Source organism: Rhinoderma darwinii, chromosome 8, assembly GCF_050947455.1.
Source record: "Rhinoderma darwinii isolate aRhiDar2 chromosome 8, aRhiDar2.hap1, whole genome shotgun sequence".
NCBI classification, from domain to species: Eukaryota; Metazoa; Chordata; class Amphibia; order Anura; family Rhinodermatidae; genus Rhinoderma; species Rhinoderma darwinii.
The window spans coordinates 11,137,112-11,163,117 of NC_134694.1; the positions used below are offsets into that span (position 1 = coordinate 11,137,112).

Below are 26,006 nucleotides of genomic sequence, written 5' to 3' on the forward strand. Positions count from 1 at the left end.
AAGGGCATTTGTACCATAGAGGTGGCCCATGCAATGAGGCTTATGGAGAAAGAGGGCAAACAAGCATCATACCTTTTGTGTCTTAGTGGGTTTGTGAACAAGCACTAGAAGGAATTTGTCTTTTGATATTGGGCGCTCTCTAATCTATGTATTCCCTGCATAGGGAGAGGAGTAAGATAATGCAGGTACGTAGCAAAAGGCAAGTGAGATACTGGAGTGAACTGCAGACACACCTTAAAGGGTAACTAATTGTTCAACAAACGTCTGACATGTCATAGTGACATGTCAGAAGTTTATATCGCTGGGGGCCTGAGCACTGAGGCCCCGACCGATCGCTAAAACGAAGCTGCATAAGAGCTCGTGTGAGTACTGAACCACTTGCTTTCTGTTCAGCTATTCTTGGAAAGCCGAGCAGTTGGTGTACGGGCTTCAATAGAAAGTCTATGAGCCCGTACACCGCTACATCGGCTTTCAGAGAAAAGCCGAACAGAAACGAAGCGGCTCAGCGCTCACACGAGCGCTTCTGCTGCTTCGTTTTAGCGATCGGTGGTAGTCTCAGTGCTCAGACCCCCAGCGATCAAAATTTCTGACAAGTCACTATGACATGTCAGAAGTTTGAAAATTAAAGGGTAACTAAAAGTTCACCAGATTTCACCTTTAGGGTATGTTTACATGGCTTATATTCTGCCGTTTTTCGGGCCAAAAACGGCAGAAAAATCGAAAAGCAGAACGCATCCAAACATCTGCTCTGCTAAGAGTGTGAACATACCCTTAAAGAGGCCCTGTCACTAGTTTAGTAATGCCCAAACTCCTAGCTGATCTAATATGCGCTGTCACACTGATAACGTTGGTGAAAATTGTGTCCGAAAACTTTTATTATTTTAAAAGTTATGAGCTTTTTTTTCTAAATATGTAAATGAGCCTTTATTAGACAAGTGGGCGTCACCACCAGCGATTCTCCTTAGGTGGAGCCTCCTTCCAGCCTCAGACCTGTCCTATCAGCATGAAGCTGCTTCACACAGTGTGGGAGACTGAGGCTGGAGGGAGGGGGATCACTTTTAAACAGCCATATCTCCAGGGTTTCTGGTGTCATATGAAAGAGGAAATTCTAATCTTTCATATGACACCAGGATCACAGTTCTAGCTGTGAAACAACCAGAGATATCACCAGTTGAATACACAGTCGGGAATGGAAGCTGTATACTATATACTGTATACTATATGATCATGCTGTGTTGCCGGACTGGGAAGAGGAGAACTGTATGAGCTGATTGGACAAGAAAACATTACACCTCCCAGAGGGAAAAGAAAGAGTCACTTCCTATTTGGCTATTAGAGCCACATTGACATATTTAGAAAAATGCTCAGAACTTTGCAAATAATAAACGTTTTTGAAAACAAAATCACTGTAGTTTTCAGCATCATAGTGACAGACATAGACAAGGTCTGTTCAGTATTTTTTTTATGTCCGTAACTAAACATAGCATAAAAGTATTAGATGCCTAAGCCCTAATAATAAACAATGATAACATACAATCCTCTCCTGTTAGAAATATGTATTTAACAGCATGAGCGATTTATAGTATCCATGCAGGTCTGTGTGTGTTTATACATTGACTTTCCAGATGGGAGAACACGCTGACTGTTGCATTATTGCATATCTACAGAAATCCTCTGTATCCATGTTGATGATCTTTGCAAACTTTTTTTTTTTCCTCCGATATCCCAGCAGGCAATGTATCACACAAGCAATATGCTGACACTGCAGTAAATTTTCGAAACGTTGTTATCCGTCACTTTAAACCCTCTTTTGCAGCCTTCTTGTCCTCGCATGGTCTTGGTCATGCTATAGCGTGGCTTGTGGATCTTGTATTATATTTATTTATGAACAGAATTGGAGAGCAGCCAATATCTAATCCATGAGCTTTTTACTATGGGTTTTCTGGATGAATTATGACTTGGCCTGTACTGTACATATTGTGTAGCGTGAAATACAAGGATTTTAAGGTATATTAGAGCTATAAAGGGCAATTCAATCCTTGCATGATACAATCCTCACCTCAATACTCCTGATTCAGTTTCCCTGCAGTTCACAACCCCTCCAGGTAAATGTCCCGGGGCGGGGGCTTGTATGTTTATGTACACCATTGCAAAAAAAATTCTTTGTTCCAATGCATCTGAAATATAAAATGAAGAAACTTTGCAAATAGTCTTATCCTTTTTGTGTATACAGCTCTAATGCAGACCACTGGGTTGAAATTCTCTGGTTGAAGACAACAAACATACCCTATAGAGTCTAATCCAGTGTTCGAAGTCCATCCCAAAATGTAATATATTCCTCAAATAATATATATATATATATATATATATATATATATATTTTAATCTGATCATTTTCATTGTTTTTTCAATAAACATGGCAATCATGTACTCCCCTACATACAACCCTCACACCCTCCTTGGGACATTGATTCACAGCATGTACAAACTGAGAAGTACCACATGATATTCTGAAACATAAGATGTACCTCAAACATGAATTTGCAATAAAAATTTCAGACCTATTTAGATATACGGTAGCAGGGATCTATAGTAGAAGTGTCAGGAAAGGGCATGACCTCCATGGTTGATCCCTAATCCCTTCCTCCAGAGAGGAAATTTGCTATTGGAATTCGACGACCAAATAAATTTCGACGGTAGACCCGGCATATCAATCCAAGGGTCCCAGATCATTTCAAATTTTGCCTCCACTTTATGCTTCATATGCACCCTTCTTTCCAGTCTAAAATGCTATAAAAATGCTTTTCATTTTTACAATACATTCTGTTATGTCTGGGAGATTTGGTAGTAGCCAATGCCTCAATTTATCTTTCATTTGTCTACTGGAACTACAGTATACTATGGAAATAAGCAAAAGAGGAGTCAGTATTATTGTTAATCCAGAGATGACTGTAGCCATAGAAAGACTTATGCTAACTATAAGATCAGCATAATGATCACCCATGTCAAAACTTCTGCCCCAGCTGTTACTTAGCAACAACAGGAGGGCACCTCTCCAGGCCCTGAGGGCACCTCTTCAGACCCTCTTCACACTTCGAGAAGCACTGGGCTAGGCCATTGGGGAAACGGAGGAGAAGAGAGCAAACAGCTTCACTGGGAATGCCCACTGAGCTGTAAACTTGCAGCTACACAAGCAGCATGTCTGAGAAAACAGATCTGAAAATAAAAGAAGCAATACAGAAATCAGCCAAAACCATTGTTTATTTGAACCTCTCCAGGTACACAGACAAATCATTTTTTCAATGATCAAGTTGCAAATATCCTTTAAATACTAACAAACATTGAGCATCATAGGGGTTGCCTCTACCCTTCCTACATACTGCAGTTAAGGGGAACAAAGATCTCCCACAAGACTCTTACAGACTAGAAAAAGTCTATTTGTGCAATGGGTTGTATTTCCAGCTCCCTAAGGCATCGTTCACCTCTGCATCAGGGTTCCATTCATGGGTTCCGTCTGAGCTTTCCATCAGGGGAACTCGTGAACGGAATCCAAACTGAAACAAATGGAACCCATATGTTTCCGTTTGCATCACCATTGGTTTCAATGGTGAAGGATCCGGTGCAAATGGTTTCTGTTTGTCACCGTTGTTTAAGGGTTCTGTCATTTTGACTAAATGAATGGCGCAGTCGACTACGGTATTGATTCTGTCATAACGTTAGAACCCTTAAACAACGGTGACAAACTGAAATCATTTTCACCGGATAAGTCACAAATTGAAATCAATGGTAACGCACCTACGGTTTCCGTTTGTTTCAGTCAGGGTTCCGTTCATGGGTTCCACTGACAGAAAGCTCAGACGGAACCCATGAATGGAGCCCTGACGCAGATGTGAACGAAGCCTTAGTTTGTTAGGATCTGTTCACATCAGCGTTGGAGGCTTTGTTAGGGTCCTCCACCGCAGATTTGGCAGAGATTACGGAATCAATAGCCCAGCATGCTGCGCTATTGTTTCCAGTAAAACCAGGGACACCCCAACGGAAAGCAGACAGAACCCATTAAAGTCAATGGGTTCTGTCGGCCGCCGGTGGTGTCCCTGGTGCAACGGAACCGTCACTTTTGGTTTTCCCTTGTTCTGCTCCTCTGATGGAGCAGAACAATAGAAAGCCCTGACGCAGATGTGATCAGAGCCTTATTTGCAGGAAGATTGTGATATATTGTGAGTACACAGGAATTTGTGCAAAATATTTCTTAAAATGACAACCTTTCCAAAGCATGAGTTATACCAGGCCTACAAGACCGATATCTCCTAAGTTACTATGGCTTAACTAGACCTAAAATTATTTATATGAAGTAAACACAATGGTTGCTACTTGGTTATGTTTCTCAGCATTGTGTCTCCCCAAGTGAAACCTCACCATGTATTTCTCAAGTCCGTCTCCATAATTACCACAAATTCCTGGCTCCAGATATCAGCATTGCGTTCCCAGGCCAATGTTTCTGCAGCCACTTTGTCTTGTGCAGACAGACAGACATCTGGGCAACCTCCCGGGAGGAAACATGTTGGTTCTCCGTGAACATAGGCCACGTAGTAGTGTTTGCAAACTTAACTTTAACCATACAATAACACGAGATGATGCCAGCAACAGATGTGATAAAAATTAGGGGGTCCAAATACTTTAAAGGAAATGGTGGTCTGGCTGGTCATATATATGGCTGAAGCAGCTGTGGTCCTTGCTTCTTGCTACATCCTGAAAATCCATACAGGTCTGTGGTAAAGACTAGAAACCCTCTGTATGGCTGCATACAGCTTTTACTTAGCGAATCAGTCATGTCATGACTACTTATTTGGAGTGGTCCCAGATATTATCGAACATCCTGTAACATCCACATACCTTATACACTAGGGGGGCTGCAACAACTATACCCACATCTCAGACAGCAGCTGTAGCAGTACGAGTTTAACAGGTGCTTTACAGATGACGTTTTAATCCAGAGCAGCGTGTTAAGCTTCCTCTCCGGGGTACAATGTACAAGCCCAAAGTATGCTGTAACTGGTAAACATATTAAAATGTGATTAGAATAGTTCCAGGCATGCTAAACACGACAAGATTCTGCAATCTGTATATTTTAGATCCCGTTTGAGTAAATGCAGCATATTCTGTTTTGGAATTGGTCATTTTCATAATTTGTGCAGATTCATGAGAGTAAAGAGCAAACAGACAGTGAGTTAGCAAGTGAAAGGTGTCTGCAGAATCAGACTGCACAGGGTGTGTTTGTTTGTAGTTTGTAACCATGGAGACACATAGGTGTGCATAGGAGCTTTATGAACAAAACAGTAGGAGATTTTAATCAGGACTATTTGTAATGTTACTTCACTTGTATTTTAGAAGCATTGTAGCAGTAAAAAATAAAAATCAAGGATGCACATACCATAAAGGCTAAGGCTATGGCTATGGGATGCCCCATGGTCAGTGTGGACCCGCGCAAGGCTCCCCCTAACCACTGGTTCAAAAATATTAGCAGAAAATCGAGAGGGACAGGCCAAATAGTTCTTGTTTTTCTTCTTCCTTCCATTGGAAAAAAGATGGGTATAATGACTTTGAGAATTCAGAATGAATCTCAGATTTAGTGGTGTAAACTTCATCAGGAGGAGTGCCATCACTATGTCTGCACCTGCTTATAATAAAATATTATGGAATTGACACTAATGCTTAAAAATACTGCAAACCAGATTATGATGTTTTTAATATTGTACTTTTTGTCGATATTATTTTTAAAGTTGTTGTCTTGTTTTGAAAACCTATTTTCATATAACCTTTTAGGGGTGTTCAGGATCCTCCTCTCTTGGCCATAATGGAGAGCGGTTCCAAAAAATGTCAATTGCTCTGTAGGAATTGTCCTGTTCTGTGTTACACAGACAACCCGTTGACACGAATGGGCACTGTGTCAGAGCGGGACACATTGTGATTATCTTATTGTCAAGGGACCATTCTAACAAGTAAGGATTGTCCAAAGGAAAGAAACCCTTTAAGGGTGTGTTCACACAGGCTGAATTAGCTGCAGAATTTCCATCCGGGCTTGCAGACGAAAAATCTGCCTCCTATTACAGTAGCAACGAAGTAGATACGATTTTAGAAAAATGTCATCCACACACTTCAGAAAAAATCTGTAGAGAAAACATGCATATATTGACCCATGGTGCAGATTTTTTATCATTGTGTTTTTGCTGCAGAATTTTTCTCATTGAGTTCAGTTGGGAAGTAAAAATACGCAAAAAATTGGATGTTGGAAATTTTGCTGCGGAACAAAAATCGCAAGTAGGAAAAAAAATTATAATTTAGTTTTAAAAAAAATAAAGTGCTGGAATAATGATGGCTCCTTGTTCTCCTACCTGTTCTCCCTCGCGTGGGTTCCAGCGTCATCAAAGGAGTCTGGACCAGACGTGGTGAGCAGGGACGTGTCACTGAGAGGTAAGTACGGACTTATTTTTTTCCATCGGATCTGCTTTCCACAGCGGTAAATCCGGCTTAAAATCTTCACCAAATTTGGCAGGAATTCCCTGCGTATTCTGGCTTGAATTTGCTATGGAGTTTTCCGCAGCAAATCCGCCCTGTGTGGACAATACTCTAAAGGGAAAATGCAGTGAAAACAGCTGCTTGTGGTGAGTATCAATAGATTCTGGCCATTACCTGCAAACAGCAATGTCCTAGTACAGGAGAGAGGAGAACAGAGGGAATGATCGAGGTAATAGGGGATATATAGGCAAGTACTTTCTTTTCAAAAGTGGGCACGGTCTGTGAGTACGGGCACGGACGACCGCGGACTCTCATTCGAATTTTCCGTAGGCCTCATGCACCTGACCGTAATTATTATCCGCAATTACGAATCTGTAATTGAGGATAAAAAGCCTGACCCATTCATTTCTATGGCCCACGGACACCTTCACGTATATTTACGGATAATTGTCCGATCCATATAAATGACCTGCAAAAAAATAGGACATGTCCTATTTTTTGAATTTGCGGACCATTCTCTTATGCTTTATAATGGGAGCACGACCCGCAAATGTGGGTGACAGTCCGCGGCCGTCCGTGCCCGTAATCATGTCCCCGTGTGCATGGTGCCTAGGGGGGGGGGGGTTTAGTATGGAATAATGAATGGTTTCCTATTTTTCCACTTATTTGCATGTAACTTGCTGTTATGACCGCAATCTGCTATGCATATATGTTCTCATATAATGGGGAAATTGAGAATGTGGTAAGTTTACATACTGTATAATCCAAATATCTTCATAATAGTTGATCGTTTTGATCCTGTTACCTTTAGCCCCCCCTCCCCTCCCCTTCTATTTGGGATGAACAGAACGTCTTCCTTATTTTAATAAAAAGCCCTGCAAACAATAGCAAAGACTTAGGAAATATGTTCCATAAACTGTGTGTTTGTATACAACGCTCCTAGTAACCTATTAATAAGAGGCTTTGTTGAAGTATTAGGCAATGTTGTGTCATGTAATTACAAGTTTCCCGCTCATGCCTGGATCTTGATTCCTTCTGACTTTGCTTGCGTTTCGGTGATTCAGAGAGAACAGTTAAGTGACATGTGGTTTGGGTTATAAGGACCCTGCCACTCCGCAGACATGCACACTGTGTAATGTTATGTCTAAATGCACCTAATCCTGGCAAATTATGGGATGGACATTATAAGCAAAACCACCCAGGCTTATTCCAAGAAAATAACCAATAGGGGAAGGTGGATTCATCCTGACATCCATGGAAAAATCGACATTTCGTCATTTCTCTCAACTTGCTTGTAATTTAGAAAGCAACTGGCGGGAAATGATTGGAGGACAAATAACATCTTCGAGCGACCCTTAAATGGAAATTATTGGTATCATGAAGCAGAGAGGCAGGATTGTTGCAGTCCTATGTCAGATAAACATCATGGATGATTACATCAAGACACTGAACACTAGGCGTGTGTGCCACGATTGTTTTACTTTCTTCAATCCCTTGGGTCTCCTCGTTTAGTCCTAAGGCTGTATAAGTAACAAATGCCAGCATAGTGGAATTTCTAGACAGATGGCAGGTGAAAGGGTTTTCCAGTTTAGATAATCTCTACATCTTGTTAAGAGGGTTGTCCCATCAGTACACCACCTGTTCACATGACCAATTAGGGCATATGGGCGTCCTAGAAAGGGATCCCCTGCTTGGGTCCGCCATCAATGTGCTGGAACGGAGAGCCCACTGGCGCGTCCTTGCATTGCATGGACGGACATTCTTTTTAACGGCCGCCATATAATGTTACTTTTTTGACCACTGCAGGGGTATTGAGTGACTGGACACTGTTTTCCACTGTTATAGCATCTGATCGCCGGGGAAGAGAGAAGACGGTCGTGGTTATCTTCATGAGTGTTTGTCTGGTTTAAAAAACCTTTTTAAATAACCTATTATGAAATACTTAGATGGAATTCCTGATTAAGGACCCTCATCTATTAACCAGACCAGAGGGCAAACACAAAGAATGTCATCACTGTGGAGGCCCCAACTCATCCAGGCATAACATGAACATCCTATTGATTTCTTCAAGAACTGAGTAATTCTTCATTTCCCCCGTGGTTGCACCGCTCGCAAAATAAACACTTTCTCCCAGGTTCCCTCACAGATCACAGTTGATCACTCGGTTCCCAGCAGCAGGACACACTGTGATCAGATTATCGATCAGGGACCCTTCTAATAATAAGGGATTATCCAAAGTGGACAACCCCTTTAAGTCATACTAAATTAACAGAGGGTTTCCCTCACTCAGGACCCCCCTCCTATTATCTACAGCGGACAAACTGCATCCCGCATGACTTTTGAACTGCGGGAGTTTATTAAAAGTAATGAAGGTTCATTGATGTCACCAGGCAGGAATTATATGACTACAGGGTGAATGAAAGGAGCAGCAGCAGATACATTGAATATATTGTGTGACTGATATTCTGCATAGTCCTAATGTAGAATATTTCCAAATACAACACATATGGCAGCATTGCTATTTTCTTTTCATTTCATTGCAGTGGTATTCGTGTACATAAATAAGTGAACACACCCTATTTGCTGAGCTCCGATGCTCTGCGGGAGCGTAGGCTGCAGGACAATGGGATAGATTGCATAGTTCTGAATCTATGAAATTCCCTAGTGAACAGTTGTGTGTTTTCACATTGCTTTCACTGGGTCGTCTCTGAAACAAACAGCCATATATAGCTGGAATCTACTCCTTTCCATATCTACAAGCCGGATCCTGTCCTCTGAAATACCACAAACTGTAATGTGCACAGCTGAGAATGGCCCGGGTGCCAGCTCCTTCCATAGGTCATAGACGGTTTACAGCTTATCCTGCTCCTCTGTGACACTAAAGCTCTTGCGGTACTTCTTACGGTTTAGGGTCTTAATGGGTTAAGTAAATATAATATTCTTTAATTCACTGATATACATACACGTTTTCAGAAACAAGGTGTACATAATATTTTACAGCATACAGAATCATACGTCAGACAAAATAACAGAACACATTACAGAAAAACATCATGCAATATTAAATGGGTTGTTCAGTTTCGGCACGTTAAAGTGTAACTAAACGTTAGACAAACTTCTGGCATGTCAGAAGGGTTGATTGGTGGGGGCCCAAGCACTGAGAACCCCACCAATTGCTCAAACGAAGCGGCAGATTCGCTCATGTGAGCGCTCGGCCGCTTCGTTTCTATTCGGCTTTTTCCAAAAAGCCGATGTATCATAGACTTTCTATTGAGCCCGTACTACGATACATTGATTTTCGGAAGAAGCTGAACAAAGACAAAGAGGCTAAGCGCTCACACGAGAGATTCTGCCGCTTCATTTGAGCAATTTGTGGGGGGTCTCAGTGCTCGGGCCCCCACCAATCAACACTTCTGACATGTCACTATGACATGTCAGAAGTTTGTCAAATGTTTAGTTACACTTTAATGTTATTTGTATAATTAATAGTTAAACAATTTTCCAATATACTTGCTGTATTAATTCCTCTCGGTTTTCATGGTCTGCTCGTTGTTATTCAGTAGGAACGTTCTGTTTACTTCCAGTGGATACAATTCTGTCCGTGGTCATGTGATGGACACACAGGTGCTGCAATTGTTATAAGACACAACTCTGATACACAAACTGTAACGAAACATAACCTAACAATGAATGCTCTTACTGAATAACAACAAGCAGAGATCTTGAAAACCGGGAGGCATTTATACAGAAAGTATATGGGAAAATTGTATAACGTTTAATTACTCAAAAAATAACATTAATTAGCTGGTAACCGGAAAACCCCTTTAAAACGTACGTACCATTTCATGGTGTTTACATACTACTGAATTCGATTTTTACAGGCTCATCTTGTACATGTTTGTTGTCCGTAGAGACTCCTTAGCACATTAAAAGAGAAATGGCATGCTTCTGCCGTGACGTGTTTACATTTTCCATCCATCCCCTATTACTTACATACAGTAAAATCATATGTTTTCTATGTGCTTTTGGCAATTGCACAAACAGTAAGTAACCCATTGATGTAAAGACCTTACAGGAGATTTAGAGCGCTGATTGCTGTCCTCACGCAGCCTAACGTCACAGTAAGACCGGGTCCTGATGTTGTGGATTTGCCGTGCGTTTTTTCCGCAGCAATTTACAGTACAATACAAGTGGATAGAATTTTCCAAACCCCGTCCACATGTAGTGGAAAAATTCCACACCAAAATTAGAGCATGCTGTGGATTTTTAAATCTGTAGCATGCTCATTTCTTGTGGTAAATCCACTAGTTTACCCCTTTGTAATGTAAAAGTTGCTAAATCCCTGTGGATTTGCGACGAAATCCACAGCGGATTTCTTCCACTACGTGTGGACCAGGCCTAACTCGGCTGTGCTGTTTTTGATAATATGACTAAAACACCATGTCCATATTTGACAAATAAAATGACCATAAATATATTGGTATCGGATGACATGTACATATGTGAAATTAGACTGTATGCTCCATCAGAGCAGAATCCACCATGAAAAAAAATTATCTTTGCAGTGCCACGTAATTTTATCTATATGTCATAAAATTATATGTTATGAAATCTCTTATTGACACTATTGGAATAATACAATTTGTAATCATTCTTTGTGTCACATTTTTCTCTATTAAACCACGTTAACCCCTTGTCTTTCAGACTGTCATTAAGGATCGAGCCAGGAAACAGTTCCCCTCGTCTGGTCTCTTCAAAAGAAGATCTCGCAGGCAAGACATATATTTACTATTATCATGAATTTGTCCCTGTAGAAACATGAGTTGGTAGTTAGAGATCTGTATTAATGTTTTCACTACAATATAAAGGACTGAAGGCTTCAAAACACAACACCAATAGTTAAAAAATCCAAAACATTCTTGGTAAATAGACATCCCGGGGCTTATATTATAGAGCACACGTGTATATCCTGCACCTGTGTCGTGACACAACACAATGTTCACAAATATGAAATTTTCCATATGGAGACTTTTTTTTTTTGTTAACCACAGAAACCAAATAAGAGTATTTTTATGGAATGGTCAAATAAGAGTGAGATGGTTTTTACAGATTCACTGCACATGTATAAGTCACATTCTGCAGCAAAACAAAAGAACTTTAGACCTTTTTGGGAAAAAAAACATCATGTTTCACGGAAACTTCCTGTGCGGTGTTTATCCTAAATAAAAACCTCTTCTATTTAGTATGTTGAAGACGTTATGAGCGAGCTTTGTGTGGACTCAGGTGAAAAGATGACCTGGGGAAGATATTAGGCTATGTTCACACGGAGTATTTTGCCGAGTTTTTTGACGCGGAAACCGCGTCGCAAAACTCGGCAAAAACGGCCCGAAAATGCCTCCCATTGATTTCAATGGGAGGCGTCGGCGTCTTTTTCCCGCGAGCAGTAAAACTGCCTCGCGGGAAAAAGAAGCGACATGCCCTATCTTCGGGCGCTTCCGCCTCTGACCTCCCATTGACTTCAATGGGAGGCAGAGAAAGCGTATTTCGCGCTGTTTTATGCCCGCGGCGCTCAATGGCCGCGGGCGAAAATTGCCGTGCAGGGAGAGGAATATCTGCCTCAAAGTTCCAAACGGAATTTTGAGGCACATATTCCTCCTGCAAAATACCCCGGGTGAACATAGCCTTAGACTACTCAATGATGTGTTTTATTTTCTTTTTTTATATACAAAAGATGCTCAAATGAAACAATAATAACAGAAAAATTCCAACTAATCCTTGGAAAAATACTTGTAGGCGTAGAGAACATTGTGTAAGAGAGCCCCAAATATAATGTCCGCATAACATCACTCAGAAGAGTCCCGCGATTGGTTATTTCGGCACAGTTTTCTGCTTCTTGTCTTGTAAGGTTCCTTGATCATTGAGATTATCCTGTAGTTCTATGCAAGTACTAGGCAATCTAATACTGGATTATCCTATTATATAAACTATTAATTGCTTTTCTTTATATGTTTGGGATCCCACACTATAAATAATTTCTCAGGTCTACAGGAAACTTATTTTTTTCCCCATTACCCTGCAGATACATCATCAGCCTACTGGTGAATGCGAAATTCCCTGCTTGGTACCTGCTCTATTATCAGACTGCTCTTACTTATAGGTATTCTGATAATGGTCACATATATTAATGGGGTTGTCCACTTCAGACAATACCTTTTGGCGAACCTCACAGCAAGGGTACAATTTCCCCACAGCGCCTCCACAGGAGAAATAAAGTATTACACAGTACTCTACGCATTACACATTACATTCTCTATTACATATTCTAGGTTAATTCATAATTATGTTTTCCTCTGAATACTTTAACTTTACATATTACAAATTATAAATATTAACCTTATTTTGGTTAGGGAGGATAGTTGATGTTGTACGGGAACACAAGGCAGACCATTCAAGGCTCTTGATCTCTTGAGTTTACATGGGTTAGTAATGCATTTACGAGTGTCCTCAGGGTTAATGAAGTCCATGATAATTTTTCCATGTTGCAGCCTGGTGTCATTATCTTTTCCATGTAATAATGAAAGAGTTAAAACCATAAAGAAAAAATTGATGTGGATAAAGATATGACTTCATTATTGTGGTATGTAAAAGCCTAAACTTGTCCGTGGAATGGAAAAAACAGTAATCGGAGCAACACGTTTTGGGATCCAAGTTCCATATTTCAGATAGTTGTAGCAAGGCAACGTGGTTTGTTGCTGACATGATATAATACAGAGCTTTTCCTTTGGTCACTGGTGCATTGAGCAATCTTCATAGATGTCAGTCAGTTTTCATGAAAATAAGTTTTTGTCCTTGAGTTTGGAACTTTCCGCTAGGTCAGAAGTACAATGTTCTTCCTAGCAGTATCAGACTTGTGATCCAAGACATAGTGTTGTTGTTATAAAGATGGTGACACAGAGTATTTCTGATTTGTTTGTGCTAGTTGTTGGTTGCCTTTTTTTCTCTAAAGATATTTAAGGAGAGTACCCATTATTACAAAGTAAGAACCCCCCCCCCCCCATCTTCCACTTAGGCAGCTGTAGATGTCTGTTAGTCCCTGTTCACATCATGTTTTAGCCCTACTTTTAGCGTGTACGCCAGGAAAGCACCCGACATACATGTGAAGCATGTGCAAGTGTCCTTTTGCTCTTCGTCGGACTGGTATATGTCGGTATAGGTTGTGCTATTCCATACAATTAGATCCCCCAAAAACCGTTTCGCGCGCAGTATACTTTTTTTTAATATGGGAGTCTATGGGTGACGTGTGCCACTATATGGCAAATGTCACAGACATCCGTTTAACGTATGCGTCATTAACTTTTCAATAGCTCATGATGTATACGTTAAATGTATACGATGATCGTCTATGGGTGACAGATTCCCCTGTTAGGCATCCATCACCGCCTACGTTTAATGTATATGTTGGGAGCTTTTCCCAGAGTATATGCTAAACATAGGCAGACTAAAATGTTGATTGTAACTTACATAATTTTCTCCCTCCAAGGTTACTGAATGGGAGGGCTTTTTCTGGTGTGATGTAAGTGTAATGACGGGGTAGGGAGACAGACAGGTGAGCCCTAATCTACCCGCCACTCAGTCCCTGCCTACTTCCACGGCCCGTCCTAGGCGACGGCGTACAACTGGGCGACGGTCCCTACGCTCAATATGTGCACGACAGACAAACAGACAAGGGTACACAGAACCTAAGGGAAATGGGGCAGTTGCCCACGGCAACACCGTGAGCAACAGGCGTAGTGAACCAGCCAAGTCAAACCAGGAGTGTACGAGGTACCAAATGCAGAGCAGGAGCGTAGTCAGTAAAGCCAGGGTCAAAATGAAGCAAGGTCAATAATAATAGCAGGAGCAGCAGAGCCAGGAAACAGGAAAGAATCACAGGCAAAGACAAGCAGGAAATGAAGGTATAAATAGACAGAGGGCGGGAGCTAGCTCCGTCTGGCCAGGCTGTGATAGGCTCTCCCACTCCTGAGCCTACCAGCCTGAGTGGTGGAAGATCGAGTCACTCTATTAGACTTAGGAGCAGGTGCAGACTGATTAACCACGGGCCGCGACACAGAAGCTGTGTCTGGCAGATCCTTTACAGTAAGTCTGTGTTGTGTGCTCTGATCCAATCAGATGTCGCCCCACACTGTTACCAATCCCCTTTCCCCCTAATGCTTTTTTACTAAAACACTAAGAAGCATCATCATCATCATCATCATCCTCCTCCCTGTCTAGTATTTATTCTTTTATACTAGATGGATTTTTTTGGTGACTGAGGAGCAGGGCCGACCTTAGGTTGGATGGCGCCCTGTGCGGGACCCTCTATTGCTGCTCTCCGCTAACCAAAAATGAACCATATATATATATATATATATAATATTCAAAAAATAGGCAGCACTCCGCAGTAAATGTGAAAATAGGGTACTTTTATTGCCCCCTGTGCAACGTTTCAGCTCTGTCCTCTAGAGCCTTTCTCAAGCAAATAACATGTGATACATTCCAAGTATATAACATAGTGACAATCAAGTGTGTGAATCAAATATAATCAAAGAAAAAGTATATAACAGCAACAAAAAAATAGCGTAATAAATATATAATAAAAAGTGACACATCAGAATTAAACATATAGTGTCAAAGTAAGATGGATAAGCAACAGTTAATGTGCATATAACTCACAATACAGTTAAAGTATCCAATTAAGAGTAGTGTTCACATGTGTGTGAATCATGTGTGAAACATAAAAACAAATTAAAATTGAAAATCACCTCAAAGGACGTGCTATCACGGCGCCGCCATAGCGGTAAGCGAAAAAACGCTATTGCGCATGCGTTGGAATATTGCCATGTTCTAAATATTGCGGATATCCGGTATGCATTCGCGCATGCGCAATGAAGCGCAGACGCGATGCGGACATCTTTAAATAGGGAAAAGTCCCATTTGTTTAGGGTTATATCAAAAGGTATGTGTATATATATCTTAAATAACCGAATCATACCATGATGGGGACTATATAGCTCCCAATCTAAGATAAAGCTTTATCAATGGAGAGTGTGAATACATTCAAATGAATGTCCCAACAGGGCATCCAAAGAGGAGAGAGGCATAAGCGCAGCGGTACAGCCCTGTTCACACCAGAGTTTTAAGTATTGTTGTTAGAAATGGAGTTCAAGGGGTGGACGGTGGCCATTCTATAAATGCCCATCCCCACCTCACTAGTGGGTAAAACAAATGCAATGCAGACATGTCATATGTCCCCTTGCCGTATTGTTTCCCGTAACTCCTATATTTGTTCTTTGAGAAGTCAAAATAAATACTGCATCTACGTCCAAACCTCTCAATCCTATAGGTTCTATCGATATGTATATAATACACCCTCTAGAGATATAATGGCATACTACATATACTGATATATATTTTAAAGATGTCCGCATCGCGTCTGCGCTTCATTGCGCATGCGCGAATGCATACCGGATATCCGCAATATTTAGAACATGGCAATATTCCAACGCATGCGCAATAGCGTTTTTTCGCTTAACGCTATGGCGGCGCCGTGATAGCACGTCCTTTGAGGTGATTTTCAATTTTAATTTGTTTTTATGTTTCACACATGATTCACACACATGTGAACACTACTCTTAATTGGATACTTTAACTGTATTGTGAGTTATATGCACATTAACTGTTGCTTATCCATCTTACTTTGACACTAAAAGTACCCTATTTTCACATTTACTGCGGAGTGCTGCCTATTTTTTGAATATTATCAAGTTTGGAGCGTGGTCTGTTCCTGAGGATTTGCACCCACCATACACCGGTGCTGCTAGATATATTTGTTTATCTATATATATATATATATATATATATATATATATATATATAGACACGCACATACTGGAAGATATATACTGTACATACATATAGGTAAATATATAGAAACACAGGCAAATATATATATATATATATATATACACACACACACACACGGGACTGATGGATTCAGTGTCAGCGGGTCCACGCAGGATTGAGCTGTTATCGATCACATCTAAGTTCATAACTTAGATGTGATCGATAACCGGTGGGTCCTGCATGTCAAAGACACACAAGACCCGCTGTCACTGAACCCGTCAGTCCCACTGATTTGACAGATACAGGTTTCAGCGCAAGATACGGCTGCTCTATATACAGAATATAAAGCAGCTGTATCTCAAAGTACAAATAATTTATTAAAAAGTATTTAGAAAGTTGCACCAATCACACTGATACACATTTTTATATAAAAAAAGAAAACTTTAAAGGCTTTGTACACCTTTGATGGGTTGTTTTTTTTTTCAGTGTATTTGCTGTAACTTTTTAATTCGTCTTTATTAAAAAATTGTTCTACTTTTTTAGATACAGCTGTTCTGTATTCTCTATGTAGCGCTAAATACTGTTCCCGTCAGGCAGGATCCACCTGTTATCCAACACATCTAAGTTGATAACGCTTCATTCACATCTGCATCGGGAGTCCGTTCCTGGGTTCCGTTGGAGCTTTACATCAGGCGAACCCATGAACGGAATCCACACCAACTATTAGAAACCATAGGTTTCCGTTTGCATCACCATTGATATCGTTTTGACGGAATCAATACTGTAGTCGACTGCGCTATTTATGCCGTCAAAACGTCGGAACCCTTACACAATGGTGACAAATGGAAACCATTTGCATCGGATCCGTCACCATTGAAAGTGCATTACTCAGCAGGGGCAACAGTGAGCACAGGGCAAAACCCCTACAAAAGTGAAGAGAATCTGAAATTTGTATTTCACCCTTAAGCACTATGGGGAGTGACATTACAGATAAAAAGGTATGACTTCTCAATGGTTCAGCAATAATTCCTCTTAGGATCAACAGCACCAAGTAACTGGTTACAGTAAGATGTTCAAGTAAAGTCTGTACCAGCCATTTGAAATTAATGGTGTTTGTCCAGAGGAGACCGCAAGGATAGATACGTTTTCCCTAAAAATGTATAATTATAGCACCACCACTAACCTCAGCTCAAAAAACCTACAACAGGAAAGGATAACTGGGTGTTAGACGGCTGTCCACACCGTCAGTCCCACGTATGTATGTACGTATGTATGTATGTATGTATGTCCTACCTGAATTCATCCACAGATGTCTGCTGTAAAGGACTAAACCCTGAATTAAATTATCTTCGAATATTTAAAGTAACAAACTGAGGTTAGTAATTATCTTGCTGGGTAATGTGATTTTTGTCTAGCACTGGTGGCCCTCCCTCATCTATATGTCCTTCAGAGGTCCGTTGTTTTTTTGCCTATTAGGCCTTATGCACACAGCCGTAGCTGCGTGCACAGCCCGTGATTACGGCACGGATGGCCACGGAGTGTCATCCGTGGGCTGTCCCCAATCGCGGTCCGTGCATTGGCTGGGAGCCCGGACCGCCAAAAAATAGGACAATCACTTTACAGGCCGTATTTGCGGTCCGGGCTACTTAAAGTCAATGCACGTCTTGTATGTGCACGGTCCGTGATTGCGGCGGCCCGTGGATGACACTCTGCGGCCGTCCGTGCCTGTAATCATGGGCCGTGCACATGGTAAAGGCCATGTGCATTAGGCCTTAAGGCCCCTGCACGCGACCATAGCCGTAACCACGTTCCGTGATTACAGGCACGGACGGCCGCAGACAGTCACTCGCATTTGCATTATAAAGTATGGGATTACGGCAGCGCAGCGTCTACCAGGAAATTTTCGAGCACTCCATGCTTCCCTCTGCTGACAAGCTTTATGGAGATGCGGATTTCATTTTCCAGCAGGACTTGGCACCAATACCTGGTTTAGTAACCACAGTATCACTGCGCTTGATTGGCCAGCAAACTCGCCCGACCTAAACCCCATAGAGAATCTATAGGATATTGTTAAGAGGAAGATGAGACACCGGACCCAACAATGCAGACGAGCTGAAGGCCACTATCAAAGTAACCTGGGCTTCCATAACACCTCAGCAGTGCCACAGGCTGATCACCCCCATACCACGCCGCATTGATAACGCCTCAGCAGTGCCACAGGCTGATCGCCACCATGCCACGCAGCATTAATAACAACTCAGCAGTGCCACAGGCTGATCGCCTCCATGCCACGCCGCATTGATAACACCTCAGCAGTGCCACAGGCTGATCGCCTCCATGCCATGCCGCATTGATAACACCTCAGCAGTGCCACAGGCTGATCGCCTTCATGCCACGCCGCATTGATAACACCTCAGCAGTGCCACAGGCTTATCGCCTCCATGCCACGCAGCATTGATAACACCTCAGCAGTGCCACAGGCTGATCGCCTCCATGCCACGCCGCATTGATAACACCTCAGCAGTGCCACAGGTTGATTGCCTCCATGCCACGCCGCATTGATAACACCTCAGCAGTGCCACAGGCTGATCGCCTCCATGCCACGCCGCATTGATTACACCTCAGCAGTGCCACAGGCTGATCGTCTCCATGACACGCCGCATTGATAACACCTCAGCAGTGCCACAGGTTGATTGCCTCCATGCCACGCCGCATTGATAACACCTCAGCAGTGCCACAGGCTGATCGCCTCCATGCCACGCCGCATTGATTACACCTCAGCAGTGCCACAGGCTGATCGTCTCCATGACACGCAGCATTGATAACACCTCAGCAGTGCCACAGGCTGATCGTCTCCATGACACGCAGCATTGATAACACCTCAGCAGTGCCACAGGCTGATCACCTCCATGCCACGCAGCATTGATGCAGTAATTCTTACAGAGTCGGAGCCCCGGCCAAGTATTGAGGGCAGACTTTTCAGTAGGACAACATTTCAGTATTAAAAATCATTTTTGAAATTGGGCTTATATAATATTCTCATTTTCTGAGACACTAAATCTTGGGTTTTCAGTAACTGTTCCCATAATCATCAACATTAAAAGAAAAAAATGCTGGAAATAGATCACTCTGTGTGTAATGAATCTATAGAATATATGAGAGACACTTTATGAATTGAATTACTGAAATAAATTAACTTTTTGATGATATTCTAATTCATTGAGAAGGACTGGTATGTGTGCAGGTCTTTCTCGTAAATACCAGTGGTCATTTACAACAGCATTCCTACGAGTTTCAGATGGCAAAGAAGCAACACTTGATTCTTGTGACGCAGGAGAGCCACCTCTTTCTCATGTCTGCAGAGATCAGCATTAGCAGGCTACCAAATACAAAGTGCCATGAAATAAAGCCAATACAGATATTTACATATATTTAGGAGCCAGAGTGGCCAGTTTTGTAACACAGTTATTGGTTCATGTCTGGTATCATCATCCACATTTGGGACACACTGGGTAAATGAGTAAACCGTGTGCTCTTGGCCCAAAAAAATAAAAATTGTGAGAATGACTTTGTTTATTCACAAGTAAATACTTATATTTTTGGGATGTGTGTCTCCAGTACCCACAGCTTGATAGTAAAGCAAAATAGAAGCAGCTTGTATAGTTTTAGGCTGGGTTCAAACATCGCGCTCAAAATGCCGCGGTTCAGAAATGGAGACAGCTGGGTTGAGAATTCTTCTTGTGCTATTGTTGTGGGCTGTGTTTCTCTTCATCTATTCTCTTTTAGTTGGATCCAAGGTGTAGCTTATTGCATTTTCGGCAGCTGTAGGAAGCTGATTTTGTCACAGAGTCACCGAGTCTTTAAATGCATAGCCCGTAATTTCTCCTCTCCACAGTCCATAGTGCACATCGGTTTCTCCTCAGTGTCTTGCGGTATGTGTGTGTGTGTGTATATGTATATATTTATATATATGTGTGACCAGTCTGTTGTTCTCAGTTGCTTTTCCTAGTGGCCATCTCTTGTGCTATGTTTGTGCTTCAGGTTATAGGGACACCAAGCCCATTTTCATGCTTAATGTGGAAGGTAATGAGACTTGTTCTCTGTGACAGGACTGAGCAGGAGTACTTGTCACTTTTACAAGTGTGCTTGTTCTCTCACCCAGACATTACTGTCCAAGTCCTAACAAGAAGAGCATATCACAACAAGAAGCATGCCGATAAAGTCTTCCATGTGCACAGATGAATCATGTTTGGGGCACTGATTTTAGTAAGTGAATGGCTGGTTCTTTTAGGAGAATATTTGCAATCTGGAAATCCACATTCATAGATATGTTCACAATGACTGACAGCTGTCAATCAAACTCCCCACCTTATGAATGTAAATTAGCTGTGATTCCTAATAATCCTCGCAAGAATGGGCTAGCCTGTACCTGGGCGACAGAGGAGAACATACCTCAGAAATGACAAGCTTTCTGTGTATGGATAATAGAGACCCCTTTACCGCCGCTTGTCGTAAACATACAGATTTGCCTGTTACTAATTAACCCTGATCCAACATGACAGAAGACATTTTTACTTGTCAAACGCAGGTCTTAAGTAAATCAATGCCTTTTCTGTTGGAGCAGGGATTTCCAGCTGCCCTTTATTAGCCCCTTATTTTCTATATACGTCTGACTAGGAATATTAAAACTCTGAGGGTCTGGTGGCAGGAATACAACCAGGCGCACATATAAAGATTAAGGGGCCCTGTGGTTGGCACCGATGACTTGCAGGACTTGGACCAGGGTTTGAACATATTGGGACCAGTTTGTATGTTTTCCCTGTGCTCACGTGGATTTTAGTTGTCTATTATAATTTTCTCCCCAATACAAAATTTTAATTGTTTGCATGCCTGACACAAAGAAAGTGAATCCCATGATCTACAATAGTGTTACTAATATGAATGAATAATTACCAAATAAAACCGCAGATAATGTCTTAATCTTCAACCAATGCCAAGAAAGTACTTATAAACTCTCATCGTTTTCATCTTCTGACAACCTATGTAACACTTGGAAAAATAAGGAAATGTACCCGTGTGTGCAGGCCTGGGATCATCGTTGCCAACTGGCCATAAATTTACAGACTGCCCACAATAAAAGTCTGTTTTCTGAAGTGTCCGTAAAAGCAAACCCCTTCTATAAATGAGGACTGATTCAAGCCCTTATACATGCCCAGTGTAAACAAGGCTGCAAGTGCCTCAGGGGATGAGGGAAATGTGGAGAGATGGTGGCGATTGTGACGCGGCTATTCCCATCCTTATCAATCCTCCATAATTTCTCAATGTCTCCTCGTCATTCACTGCAGCGCTTCTTCCCCACCTTGCAGCATCTACATGTGTCCTCTTATCAGTCCTCCGTAGCATGTGCAGGTCAGGGCCGTGTCCTGGGGTCTGAGTCTGCTTTCATTTTGGGGTCTGAATTCAAAACCACCAGACAATAATGACCTTTGCAAGGTACCTTAATGAAAATGATGGTGAGCCCCCACCAGATTTTTTGCCCATGTGTCTCCATTAACTTCAATCATGCCCTTGTAGTGGGGGAATAGCTCCTGCTACATCTAGTTGCCTAAGGCTTTATTCAGACGACCGAATGTCAAATCGGCCATGAAAAACTGCTGTTTTTCACGGCCGATTTGCACCCGTGCGAGACCCGTTTTCACATATCCCTAATAGACTGGAGTCTGTTGAGGCATCTGGGAAAACGGGCAATAATAGGACATGTCCTATTTTTTCCCAAGCCGTTCACATGGGCCGTGTTTCCCGGTTATGTGAATAGGGGCTTACAGGGGGAATAGCTCATCTCTTGGGACATCATTTCTCACAGTTTTGATTGTAATATGAGACAGAACAGGATCTGTTCCCAGGATGCCATTTTTTTTCTCCATTGCTCCACTGAGCAATAGGGAAAATGCTTTAATAGCCATTGAAAGGTGGAGAAGTGTGGCCAGCAGGTTCTCAGTGCACATTTCTATTTTCACATCCGGGGTAGCCCTGTGGGGGGCGTTCTGGGGCTCTACCAGTGGAGCATCTGTCATGGGGACAAGCCACGCCATGTTCCGTCCATAATCCAACATTGAAGGTTGTTCTGCTTTCTAATAATTTTCTCTGTTAGATAATTCTTGGCTGGATTTTCATTTTCTTTTCCTTTCTCTGCCAGTAATATTAGTGGGGGAATAAGATCCATTCTCTGGAAGAAGCCCACCCTGCTACGTCATGGTGGTTTAGCCTTTCCTGTCGCTCTTTTAACAAACGATTATCTGGCTCCAAAGCTGTAATTCAGTGATCGCTAAAAAACATCAAGTACAGTACGGGGTGCTCAACACTCAGCAGGGAGCACTCGGTAATATTGCGGTCAGAAGATTTAGCAAAGTTTACATTTACTCTTGATAGTCAAAACTAGTTAGCCCTGCCAAAAACTGTCAGAATTTTTTTTTCTTTTCTATTCTATTTCGAGAGCTTTATAAATTTTTAGGAACTATGTACCCGGGCAAGTTGTGTCATTGTAACGATATACTATTATATCCATCATACATCTATGGATCCTTACTGTTTCTCCATGAGGTTTGAGATTTCTATACAAAGGCTTTGGCAAAAACGCGTGGCATGCTCCATCAGATGCCTTGTTATAGAGGTATAAGCATTGGTTCTAGGGAATAGTGTGTAAGAAGGTACCATACAGCGCTTATGGCTCAATAATACAGAACCGCACGGACAAACATGTGATCGATGTTTCCATCATTAGAATTAATGTACATATGCGCCATTTTGTAATGCAAATTGGATCATATCAGCAATGTATGTAATGAAATAGGAAGAGTCGAACGCTGAACGTTATACAACCGGACAAGCGATAAGGATGATTTTTATGTCTAATCCAGGGAATAAACTCATTCTCTAACCACATATCTAGGTTAGTTTCCAAGTTATGATTTCGGGACTCCAGCTGTCGTGAGTAGATCTGTTAAGAATTCTTGAATCTCTTATCTAACGTCTCGCAGGAGTAGAGAGTGAAGAGTTATTATTATCATTACATAAAGCACCATGTCTCTATCTCTGGTGACTGCAAACAAAAAGACTCAACAGAGACGGTCACGGTTCTCAGACTCTGGTCACATCACATTTGAGCCTTCCATTGGCAGTATTTCCTGACCTATACGTCCAACAGAAGGCATACAGTGTACGGTCCCATTGTAAAAAAAAAACATGTTATAAATGTTTTTTATTACTGCATGCCTTTGTATTGAATAGCGTAGTCGACTACGCTGTTTCATACAGTAAATAGAAGGTTTACTGACATACTGTCCTGACATATGCCAAAAGGACACAGTTTTGGTATACGTCAGGTCACTGGGGCCGTGTGGATATGCTCAGTGTATGCATCTGGAGCTTTCCTGTGTTAACATAGCCTCCTTCTACTCCACCAAGTGTCTTACTTCAATCTGTAGAGCAGTGATCCCCAACCTGTAGCGCTCCAGGTGTTACAAAACTATAACTCCCATCATTCCCTGACAGCCACCGACTGTCAGGGCATGCTGGGAGTTCTAGTTTTGCAACAGCTCTTGAGCCACAAGTTGGAGATCACTGCTGTAGAGTGACAACTCTGGACCCCAGAAATGTCATGTTGTTACTATAACTGTTGGTTCTGTATTGAGTGTTCCCCCTCCTCTATAATCTGTTCCTATTTATTTAGCAAAAAAAATTGGGAATATATGACAGCAGCTAGTGGATGTGTACATGAAGTCTAATACTATGGGGGGCTTATACCTTACAGTAATTTATAAATATCACAATTAGTGAGTCGCATATTGTTAGAGGTTTAGAGATTTTATGCATTTGACAGAAATCCAAGGTGGCTCTTTGATGTCCATGGGGCCCGTTTGGTATGGAAAGTGTTGGAAAAACTTGTCTTGCTTGTAAGGCTCTGTTCACACTGGCGTTATTTTATCCCCCTATTGACTTATAATGGGTCTGACCATTTTGTTTACTTGAGAAAATTTCGCTGCATCATGATATGCTGCTCCAAAAGTAAAAGAGCAGCTGGACCTGCTGGGAAAGAACCAACGCAAGTGTGAACAGAGCCTAAGGCTGGGTTCACACTGAGTTTTTTGCAGGAGGAAAATCTGCCTCAAAATTCCGTTTCAAATTTTGAGGCAGATTTTCCTCTGCCTGCATGCCGATTTTTGCTGCGTTTTTCGCCCTGCGGCCATTGAGCGCCGCTGGCATAAAACGCAGCGAAATACACTTTCTTTGCCTCCCGTTGATGTCAATGGGAGGTCTGAGGCGTAAACGCCCGAAGATAGGGCATGTCCCTTCTTTTTCCCGCGAGCCGGTTTTTCCGCTCGCGGGAAAATACGCCTTCGCCTCCCATTGAAATCAATGGGAGGCATTTTCGGCCGTTTTTTGGTGCGTTTTGCAGCACGGTTTCCGTGTCAATAAACTCTGTGTGAACTCCCCCTACTGCCAACTTGGGCCATGTAAACGAGTGCAGATCAACAAGACAGCTCGTTGATAGGCGCTCGTTTGCTCCGTTCACAAGTAGCTATGTATGGGGAGGAGCGATCAATACTACGATGGCTCGTCCCCATACATTTCCTTCATGTCGGCTATCTATCTATCTATCTATCTATCTATCTATCCCATATCTATCTATCTATCTATCTATCTATCTATCTATCTATCCCATATCTATCTATCTATCTATCTATCTATCTATCTATCTATCTATCTATCTATCTATCTATCTATCTCATATCTCTCTTTCTATGTGTGTCTCTCTCATATTTCTTTATCTCCCTGGAGCCCATAATGGAGCCTCAGCTAGGCCCTCTGTCATTTCTAGTTTTGAGGCATCTATCTTTGATGGAGACGCTCGTAACAATAACAACTCCTGATGAATGACTGCAAACAATAGCTAAGCATCATGTTGTCTGTCAGGAAGTAGTAGAGAGGTGGGGGGGGGGGAGTTTTCGTGATGTCATCCTCATAGCACGTTAAGTATTTGTTTTTTTCCTTTTCTACGTAAACACTTATCTGACTGGAGGTTGCGCAATCTGTTGAGCCTGTTACCACGGTTACCGATAAACATGGGGATCGGTTCCAACACTTGTTGAGACTTTTATATGGGGTTCTGTGTGATCTTCATTCTTTAGCTGCCTTTGTCTTCATTACATAGCTGTACAGCCGCGTTAGAGATTCCGTATGTTACGATCGCTAACGAGACTTCAATGACTTACATTCTGCATATTTACAAAATCATTACTCACTTGGAAATTCATAAGCAGTGTAAGTGGATGTGAAAGGTTGAATGCAAATGTTTAACACATGTGAGATTGCATTGGACAGTATTACCAGCGCTAGACGGGGGCAGGTATCTCTGCAATCCAGCTTTTTCTGATGTGCAATATTATTTCCAGCAGCCTATATTATATCTCCAGTTACACAGAAAGATAATGCAAGATTTGTTTAAATGTGCAGTTCTTTATTTAAATTAGTGGCTTAGACAAACATCACAGAAAGCCTTGTACACAGGGGGTGATAGGGAGTTAGGCAATACCATAGGGACCTACCTT

General features: G+C 41.9%; 1 protein-coding gene across 7 annotated transcripts in view; it reads left to right on the forward strand.

Annotated features, from left to right (window-relative positions):
• The window catches only part of RALGPS1 (Ral GEF with PH domain and SH3 binding motif 1), a 350,348-nt gene that overhangs the window by 259,235 nt on the left and 65,107 nt on the right, over positions 1-26,006 (forward strand). For all 7 annotated transcript variants that reach the window (XM_075835061.1, XM_075835060.1, XM_075835059.1 and 4 more), the window contains one exon: positions 11,221-11,288. In XM_075835061.1, the coding sequence (XP_075691176.1) occupies positions 11,221-11,288 (68 nt within the window). The remainder of the gene's footprint in view (positions 1-11,220; positions 11,289-26,006) is intronic.